General features: G+C 33.7%; 1 protein-coding gene across 1 annotated transcript in view; it reads right to left on the bottom strand.

Annotated features, from left to right (window-relative positions):
• Nucleotides 1–660: 660 nt before the first annotated feature.
• LOC129218447 (putative fatty acyl-CoA reductase CG5065) overlaps nucleotides 661–10,919 on the bottom strand; it is a 62,331-nt gene continuing 52,072 nt past the window's right edge. Inside the window, exons 11-12 of the mRNA XM_054852722.1 lie at nucleotides 901–1,028; nucleotides 661–814 (exon numbers count right to left, since the gene is read on the bottom strand). Of these exons, the coding sequence (XP_054708697.1) occupies nucleotides 712–814; nucleotides 901–1,028 (231 nt within the window). The 3' untranslated portion in view covers nucleotides 661–711. The remainder of the gene's footprint in view (nucleotides 815–900; nucleotides 1,029–10,919) is intronic.

Raw genomic sequence — 10,919 nt, 5'->3', positions numbered from 1 at the left:
ATTTTATGACCATCTAAACAGTCTGGAGTATTTTGCAGATGTCACTAGCTGCCTGAAATAACCGTAAACGCCCGGGCAGACTTGATTCCATATTCCTCGACTTTTTCCAGTTTCAACTTGCCTTAAATACCTTCTCAAAATGTGACCCCAGCTCTCCAACTGTACGTATTTTGGCATTTCTATATATATTTTTTTTTTTCCTATCCACGAGGAAAGATATAGAAAGCATAGCATTTTTTTTTTTAACAGCTTATTCTTTGTTAGTGACTGAAGCAAGGATCAAGTTGTTGATCAGTAATTTGATGCGAATATATGATATGCAAAATCTTTCGGCGCAGTTCCGGCAAAAGTTTATTTAGTCCATAAGTAAGTTTTGATAAATCCTTGCTGAATCAGATTTTACAGTTGGTTAATTCATAATGTAAGCAAATTATACATTTGAAAAATTACTTAAATAAACTTTCAGTAAGAGTTTAGAGTCTTTAAAATGATTTAATATTTTTCATTACGATTTCGAAGTTTAAATTGACAATGTCTGAAAACCGAAATTTTAGGCTTAGAGTTTTGCTTGAACACCGAAGATTTTGTGCCAATACAGTTCTTTGATAAAAATGTTTTTACTAACCTAAAAAGAAATTGAAGCAAAAACTATAAGGTGAATATTCTTTATTATGACTGAAAATGTGTTACAGTTAGTTACGGACATTGAGTTTATGACAAACATCTTTGGTAAATTTGAGTCCCTAGCATAAAAATTATAGATATCATACAGATGAGAAATACCCACTTGATGAAACTTGTCAGCAAATTGCGACTGAAAAAGAACGGAAGATTTTAGTAATATGTAGACAAATGTTTTAAACAAAAAAGATTACACTGAAAAGATTAAGCTGTACTTACATATACGTAGTCTTCATCCGCTCTGCAAACTGTTTTCTATCGATATCCCACTGATAAAATGGTGCTCCTTTTGGCAAATCTTTAGTCAATTCATCAACGCCATATCCCTTTAGATCCACATAGAACATCTAAAAAATTTGATAATTGTATTTAAATATGCATTTAACCTTAATATATTCAGAAATATTGCTGGCGTTTTATTTCGAAGCGTAGAAAGTACTTCTTAAATGCTTAATTTTTTTTATAGAGGGAGGAGGAAACTGATGATAATTATTATAGATTTCATAAAGGAACTAACTTTTATGTATTACGAAAATGGCAGGAAAAGAAGACATGTGTATTGTTTTGATTTTATCGTTCAGAATATGACATTTTATATACACACACTGATTTATATCATTTCAATGTCACACCCAATTTAAAAATCCAAATAAGGTGAGTTCGGGTAAGTGCGTACCCTAACTTTCAAAGATCAGTTTCTGTAGGATGGTGCTCTGTTAAAAAATTTTGTACGTTTACTTAATTTTTAAGGTTCATTTTCAGGTCCTTTCTTATGGTTTTCAAGCATATATTATGGCGATTAAACCATAAACAGAAGCTTTAAAGTTCTATTTTAAGGCACTACTTCTAAGGGTCGCACTTTCCCTACGTGGCGGGGTAAGTGCGACCCTCGGCCGCTTTCATCACACATTTATATTTACATTGAATTGAGCAAGAATGTTACACTGTATTGATGAATTTTAAAGTATCTTTTCCGTTAGAAACCTACATGTATAGTTTTTGTATATAATTATGATTTTTAATGACTTGATCTCTCTTACACATATTTTGATTTTCCCAATTTACAGAAGACTATGGTCCAATTCTCCTATCTTAATTTTCTAAATATTTAATTTCCGATTTCTTCAGCCAGAAAAGCTTTATCGTTAATTGCTTGTAAATTCATTTCTGTCTCATAATCATTGTTTTCATCTAAACTCTTTGTATTCTTTCTATCAATTGAAGAATCACAGTAACTCTACCGAACGAAGATATCCAACCTCGCCTAGCTTTTAAATGGTTTACAGAAGTTCATTTTGGAACGCCAAATTACCTAACTGCTGCGTTGAAATTATCTAATGACACTTCATTTTTCAGTTTTTACAAAGACTAACATTGCTAAGAGGTTATCCTTCAAATACGATATCTCTTGGATCCATTCATTCTCTCGAGCATAGGTTCTCACAATTTTCCGAATTGAATGCACAATTGGAATTTTTAACATATTTAAGAGGGTAAATAAAGAATGAACTGAAAATAGAGATTATATGCAAAATTAAAAGCAAATAGCATGTTGTCGCACTTGCCCCAGAATATGCAACGCACTTACTCCATCTTACTTCAAAGAAAGGGAAAGTGTGACCCCTCTTATAAACAAAATCTGGTTACTAATCTGGTCTTGTTACTGAAAATACAACTTACACTTGCTGACTTCAGTTGTTTTATATGACAACAAAATAAACGAAACTGTAACCTTCTCAATCTTCACATTAGAGTTCTGTACAAGACATTTAAGTTACCGCTGATTGTGTTTTATTCAGGCTTGGAGTAATCGCCGATTACGTAATCGTAATCTGCGTAATCGATTACATTTTTGTGTAATTGTAATCATAATCATAATCTGTCAATGGGACACTCGTAATCTTGTAATCGTAATTTTAATCAAGTGTTTCTTGCATAATCGTAATTGTAATCTAAGTTTAGATAATCGTAATTTTGTTCCGTAATCGTGTAATCCCGACTTGCTGAAAGTGAAAACTTTCAAGTTGCGTTTCTACAATGCTATGCAGACGATGGGATCTGGACTGAGGAAAAGATAAGACTTCAATAGAAACATACAAAGGACTAGACAGCAGAGCGCAGAGCCTTTAGGCCCTGCTGCTAAAAGGGCTCGTTGGCGAAGGGTCATAAACATGCCGCATCTTAGTGGGTTTCGTACCCTGTAGGTGTCATTGACAGAAACGCGTCCCCAAGTTGGATTGGTCATCAATTTTCCTTTTCATCTGTGAATGATAGACAAACAAGCGGAGCTACCACCTCGGAAAAAGAACAATATCAACAGTGCTGTACGAACACATGTTTTCGTTTCGACAAAGTTCTAAAAAACAGTTTTATGCCTTTGGTGTTTTTTTTTTTTTTACTTTCATTGGCGGAAGAGGAGTAATTTTGTCAAAAGAAGAGCGAATTTGGATTTGCACTTCAGTGCTCATTCACACGCACTTTCTTAACGGTTCTTTGATTTTTGTGATGACATCACTCTGATAAGTGATTTTTCAAAATATTTTCACATCTAATTTAATCTTAAATTTATGCTTTATATTTCAATGCTGATACTTTTTAATAGGTATATAAGAGAAAAAAGTTTGCATTTAAAGATTTTAAAAACATTAGTTTTAACCTTTGTAAAAACACTTGTTTTTGAAACTGAGATATAAAAATATCATTATAAAATGCTTATGCATGTGGGGGAAAAAATAATGCCTGGAAATCATAGCAAAACTTATTATACTCATTTTTAATTTTAAAGTGCTTTCCAATTATATTGCTTTAAGAGTGTTCAAGCACCATCTTGAGGACCTCCTGACCAAAAATTTGCAATACTCTAATACGACAGTAAAAAGCTGTTGTCAGCACTAACTTCTAGAATGAGTCACTATGAAGAATTGGAAGCATTTCAAGTGGCTTCATTTTTAGACCCAAGGCTCAAATGCAACTGGTATGATTCAAGCACAAAAAATAAAATAAAAGAAATTATCAAGGAAGAAATAATGTCTAACAAAGACTGTCATAACATTTGCACTGAATCAGAATATAAGGACACAAAAGATGTGTCACCAAAACAGCCTGCAAAAAAAGGGAAATTGTTCGCATTTTTAGAAAAACCAGCCAGCACTTACAAAAATAATAATTCCTTAATACAGGAGAAAATCGAAAGCGAAATAAATGCGTATGAAACTAGCGCACCAAATGAGCATAATATTGATCCCCTAGAATACTGGGGATCCAATATTCATTAGGGTGGTCTAAAAAAGGCCTTTTTTAAAAAATTCCTGATTTTTATTGGTCCTACCCCCTCATTTGGTTCCATCTGAGTAAAAAATAATTATTGTGAAGTTTGAGCTCATAATTTTAACATTTAGAGGTAGCTCAACAGCCTCAAAGTTCCGCGTTTTACCATTTTATGCCATAAATGCAGATAGAAATAAAATTGACGCTAGGAAAAGCATATAATTTATTTAATTAAAATTGCCAGCATTTTGTAAGTTAAAAATAGTTACACAATAATAATATTTCAACAGTTATGTATATGACTTTCCTTAGTGCACATTACACACTCTGCTTTTTACATCCGGGATAAGCTCGTCAATGTTCTGCGACAACTTGCAACAAGAATTGGAATTGTTCTTCATTGTGTGTCATTTTTCCATTAAACTCTTTTATAAGGGCTATAATGCCCCTTTCAACATTATCATTAACAACTGAAATTCCTTGAATAATCTTTTTTGCTTTCTTAAAATCCTCCTGAAGCTCCCAGATTTCTGGATCTACGTGAATGAAGGTATCAATAAACCCATGCTTTGAAAAAATGAAATTGACCCCTTTGTCACAAGTTCTTCAAATTTCATATTCATAAAATGTTTTAGAAAATCTTAGGGCGCTTCACCACATTATTTTTCCTGTTTACTTCATTCATCGACTTCAATTTGTCTTTTAATGCAGTATGACACTTTATTGGCAAAAAGGGCTAATGTCACGAGCTCTTCTGACAAATATCACAGGTGATTGGCAAATTTCTGCGTTGCAGTTGTGCTTATGTCTTCATCAATCTTTTTATACTTCAATAACAATTTCATTAAAATCGTTATACGGTGCATTTTGAGGCATAGAAGCAGTCATACAAGCCTTTAAATACACACGTACAACAAATATGCATATTTTATGCAATACCTTTTCTTCTATTGTCGTGATGGTAAATTGTATTGTTTCAAAACATCCATGTTTTGAAACAATACAAAATTTTGGACATCTATCTAGCATGACTCATAGACCCAGGTGCTACAAATTAGATACCATGTGGGGGAGCTTTACAGAGAAATATTAAGCATAGTTCAAGACAGTCACCACTCGATAGCCACCTCTCGCTTGCATGTCATGAAGTAATCCTTCAGCAAATACTATTGTATCATCCTTTACATCTGTCACTTGTGCTAAAATGTCCTTGTTGTTGATGCCTATGATGTATTAGTCTTTGTCTATGAATTTCCAGTAGGCCTGGAATCGTCTAGTGCGGAAGAAAAACCCAAACATTTATTAAACACTGCACCAATAATTAATTCCATAATATGATGTCGACATGGAAAATATAGTAACCCTTTCTTTAGTTTTTGCTTTAGTAAAACACGGGTACCCTTGCTTTCCCCGGTATTAACACTCGTTGTGTCAAAGCATATTGCAGAAACTTTGTCATTTAGGCACCAGTCCTGCAAAGCTCACCTTTTTTTGTGTCATTGTACTTCTGTTTTTGTTTTGTTTTTTTCAATAACTTCCATTGTTAATAAAGTTTTTCCAACTTGGGCTTACAGTTTTGTGGTCTTTGTACAGGTATTCTGGCTTTCTGCCAAAATTTTATTTCTTCTGTTGTATTTCTTGAAGATTCTCTTACAGTTTTCTTTAATTCAATATGGTTATAAAGAAACATACCCAATGCTATACAAATTGAAGGTAGTTTACTACCTGTCAGCTCACTTATGGTTGAATTAAGAAGATAAACCTCTGATTTTCGATCTAATTGATATATTTGCCATGCTCAGTTATTTTAAAGTAAAGAGACATATGCATTTCAAAAATAAGTGCAAACTGCCATTCCAACAGTGGTGAAATCAAAACCAAAACAATTAAAAATTCATACATAAGCAACAATAAGTTGAAAATTTATTCGATCACGACTGTTAAAGGAATAGGTTTTATGTATTTACTTATATTTATAAAAGTATATTCACAATGGCTATTGTTAAGCCTCTATATAAAATAGCAATTTTATAAAGCAATTGTTTTCTTGTTAATAAAAATAGCAATTGTATTTTACCTTAGTCAGGTCAATGATTGTGTGTCTTACGCGTTCTATTCAGCAATGATGAAAACTTTATCTGCGTTGAGCTACCTCTAAATATTATCGAAATATTTTCAAATTTTGTCTGATTTATTTTTTAATACATTGGAACAAAATGGGAGGGTAGGACTCAAAAAATTTTCACCTTCGAAACTTTGGACCACCCTAATATTCATGTATATCCATTACTGAGCAAAATTGCTCCCAAGTACTTGTCAATTTGTGCATCATCTGCACCTGTTGAGCTGTTATTCAGTATTGCCTGAAAGTTTTATACCTCACAGAGAATGAGGATGAAACATGATACATTTAAAGCATTGGTATTATTAAAATGCAATAAAAAATTGTCTTGATTGCAGTATTTATTTTGAACATTTTTTTTCCTATCATTTATTTATACTATTTGAATATATTTTAATACTATGCATGTTTTGCATGGTTTTTTTTTTTTTTTTTTTTCAAAAAATAGGTTGAATTAAATAATATTATAGCAAATTGTAGAGAATAGAATGTAGAAATATAGTACATAAATTTTAGAAACTGTATTTGTTGCATGAAAAATAGTAATGAAAATTTAAATCATGTACAAAATGCATTATAATGTGGCAAGTCATTTGGATATAAGACACCTAATTACCTGTGCAGGATATATGGTCAAAATAGTTATGTAGCATTTAAAAGCACAATCAAAAATCATAATTTTTTAACTATGACATTGTTGCCGCAAAATAATAATGAGAATAATATAGTATATGTGTGCATGTCATTTCCTCTCACGAGTCTGTAATCGTAATCAAAATCGTAATCGGCACATCGTAATTGTAATCGATTACATTTTTGACATAATCTAATCGTTGCTGTAATCGTAATTACGTTTTGGCAGAGCATTATAATCGTGATCATAATTGTAATCTCCTATTTTTCAAGCTGGTAATCATAATCGTAATCGATTACATTTTCTCGTAATCAACTCCAAGCCTGGTTTTATTTATGTGTACCAGTGCCAATCTTTATTTACAGGAATTATCACTAGACATTCTCCCAACATATTCAATGCATGGCAGAAGTCTCTTCAAGTCAGCATTCCCAAAATTCTCAGGGGACGCACTTACATGAACTCACCTTAACTTTTTTTTTTTTTTAATTTCAACGATGTTGAAGTTTTATCAAAAATGCAAAGCGTGAATATACACTTGACTTAATTTTTGAAGAGTATTTTCAATGCGTGAAATACGGTTTTAGAGGTGTTAAACATGTACCTGAATGTACCAATACTTTTTAAAAGTACTTTCGCTTAATCCAGGATGAAATTTTTTCCGTCAAAACAACAAAAGCACTATTACACGTCTTTTAATTAAACTTCGGGGAAATAATATAAAAATAACGTTTAAGAAAAATTTGCTTATATGATGTAACAAGCAATGAAAATAATTGCAGTGGGGGGAGCAAAGCCTCGTATATGGTAAAAACCCGCACCGACATTTTAACTTGACTATCTTGGAGTGAGAGGTTTGCCTCTAGATGGTAGGTTTATCCTATTGAAACTTATTTTTCCCATGAAATTTTGGTCGATCACAGACACTCCAGAGATTAATAAAAGGTGTAATTCCGTTTTTTACTACTTAGAGCTAAATTTTCTGATGTACTATTTGAACATTGTAAAATTTATGGTTTGAAAAAAAGAATCGACGAATTTCTATTTGATACTGTTGCATTTAAGTTTTCCATTTTCGTGAAAATCTAACATTAATAAAAATTGATTTATCTTTATATGTATGTAACTATGTCATCGCTACTCCTGGTGAACGACAGAAAACTGAGCATCGAACCAGGTATGGATAGATTCGTAATTTCCTTGCTACATGTGGCATAGCTGTGCGAGCGGAGATATTAATTAAAAACGATTTGAAAATCCAATATCTGTTCTTCTTTCGAAGTACTTTTCCCCATCATTCTGGTAAGGGGCTAAGCGGAAGTAACTCGCAGAGCGAAGGTTTTTCTTTCTCAAGTCCACGTTATCTTGCGCTCGTGATTTCTCTCTTTTTTCTGCTTAAAGCGGAAGTTATTGAGTAATTCGAGTTAATGGTTTAGTTATAAGGTGCGCGAAATAAAATTGAATGATTCAAGAGTTGCACCAGGAAAAAAAAAATACGTTGTTTATTAATGCACCGATGTAGGCGATGTGTTTTTTTTTTTTGATGAGATAATTGTTTCATCTTTTCTTTTGAAGGAACGTAATTTACGTCCCGAAACCATCATTTAAATTTCGCGAAGCGAAGCCAAAGGAAGAACAGAGTTGTACACTAGCCCACCGGAGGCGGATTGTGCGAGCCGCCGTTGGCGGCAAAGCCTAGGCCGCAGGCGTTGTAGTAGTTATTCTAATAGCTGTTCAGAAAAACACGTTTTCAGAAAATGACAAAATGGGGCAAATCTCCGCTTGTGTTTTGATGTAAATTTCTGCAGCTCCAAAAAGTGCGTGTTAATGCCTCACTCAGGCTAAAATTTTTGTTAGCATGTGTTTCGTGCAGTTTATTCTAGTTTTAGAATGGTTAATATATATATATATTTTTTTTTTTTTGAAGTGAAATTTCTTTAGGCGCTGGTTATTTCTTGAGAAGGGGAAAAATTAAGTTTCTGATATCGGTGATACACATTGAGCTTGTAACACTAAGAGGAGAGCAAACTAATCGGTCCGTTTTTTGCTCAAGCGAGTATGGAAAAAGAATCGCACTTTTAACATTTAAACTCAAGTTTTATCATGTAAAGCCTTTTGCCATGCATTTTTCAAATCCTTAATATGTTCAAATCGTTGTGGCAAAAGAAGCGGTCTTTTGACATTAAACAAGATGTTTTATAATGCAATTGGTTTTGCCAAACTCGTTCGAAATTCAGACCGTGAGCCTCAGTGTATAAGAATGGGAAGCTCTCTCTCCTCTTAATGTTATAGCTCAATGGTGATAGTACATTGTGTTTGCCGTCGCCACTCTGAAAATGGACAGCTAATTGTTATGGTTGAGGTTTATATTTCACCGGATAAGTCTTCAAGAGCAATACGTTAATTTCTGTATTAAAAATTTATTTTAAAGACGCTTTTGCATTACTTCAAGATAAAATTGGGAAGAGCTTTGATGATTTGCCAATGATTTTGAGTGGGGATTTCGACATCAACTTTGCAGATGATAAAAAATCTACCATTAATTGAATTTTTTAATGGTGTTTTTAATTTAACAATGTCCAATGATTACAATATTAGCACAACGAGATATAAAAGTGCAGTTGATGCAGTCTTTAAACGATATTAAACAGATTAGAATCAAAGTTTTTTATTTCCTATTTAGGTTACCATAAACCTATAGTGTCAGTTTCGGAATAAAATAATAATATTGATAATGACGTAAAAAATCATGATACTGAATATGAATAATACATGTGGGTTTTTTTTTTTAAATGGAATTTTTTTTATTTAAATCATATTTTTAAATCTTTTTTTTTCCGAAATGAACCGCGAATAATCTAGCATGCCACAAAATTCGAATTTCCCAGCATGCTGGTCAAACTCTAGGCATATCGACTCTTTTCGGCAAGTCAGCTAAAGATAGTCCGGGGGCCAGGTACAAATTTGGTCAATCATTTCCTCTCGAACAATAATTGGTGAGAGGCATCGGGGAATGGTTTCAAAACTCCTCGTGAAAGTCAGCTGCGTGTCCGTGGGTGGGATGGAAGGCGGTAGCCTCCCAATCATGTAAAAAAAATTTAAAAGTCAGTCATTTCCTCCTGGCTGAAACTTCATCAAATGATAGTTAAGACACTATCTCGAACGAAAATAGAAAGTCAGCTGACGTAACGCGGTGGGTTATGAGTCAGCTGGTAGGTCGAACGAACATAAAAAAAAAAATCCATAATTTCCTCTCAGCTAAGAATTCGCCTGATGACAGCTTATATGCAACTATGAATAAATACACAAGTCAGCTGACTCTACCCCGGCGGAAAAATGGTCAGCTGGTACACTGAAAGTGTTATGACCCGCAGGAGCATTTATCTCCTATTAGAATGCACCAGCTGACGAGTTTCCCTCTACTTACTGCCAGCTGACTTTATTAGTTAGAAAAGTATATTAACAATCAGATTACAAATTTTCATCTGAGAAGTGACATACGTTAAATTATTTTCGTTATTTCTGAAGATAGAAGTAACACACGCTAGCATAGCATACAATAGTAGTATCTAACCTACTGCCTGTGTGTCACGTTCGTCCCGTGAATGGATTTGGTCCGGCCAGTGAGAAGCTTTCAAACCAAATGACCGGCCTTTAGTTAATATATTTTCTTTTTGCATGTTTTAGAGAAAACAGCCTCAAAAACAGCACCATTGATCTCTTAAGTAAGAAAATTTCTTGGGTGTACGGCTAGGAGCAGAGGTACCACTTATTAGACCAGGGGGTCCCAACCTTGCAGACCCTGTGCCCCCTCTGTATACTGATGTGAATTCATGCCTCCCATCCTCGCGTACACTACCATAATTGGAATTAGAAACTAACGCTGATTATTAAAAGACTTGTGTATTTATTCATAGTTGCATATAAGCTGTCATTAGGCAAATTTTTAGCTGAGAGGAAATTGATTTTTTCTTTTTTTTTACAAGTTCGACCTACCAGCTGACTCAAAACTCACCGCGTTACGTCAGCCGACTTTTTAATTTCGTTCGAGATAATGTCTTAACTATCATTTGACAAAGGTTCAGCCGGAAGGAAATGACCGACTTTAATTTTTTTTTTTTTTACATGATTGGGACGCTACCGCCGCCCATCCCACCCACGGACAGACACGCAGCTGACTTTCACGAGGAGTTTTGAAACCATTCTCAGATGTCT

Source organism: Uloborus diversus, chromosome 3 (assembly GCF_026930045.1).
Source record: "Uloborus diversus isolate 005 chromosome 3, Udiv.v.3.1, whole genome shotgun sequence".
NCBI classification, from domain to species: domain Eukaryota; kingdom Metazoa; phylum Arthropoda; class Arachnida; order Araneae; family Uloboridae; genus Uloborus; species Uloborus diversus.
Note: the sequence above shows the minus strand (reverse complement) of the source record. Positions and strands in the feature narration are given on the sequence as shown.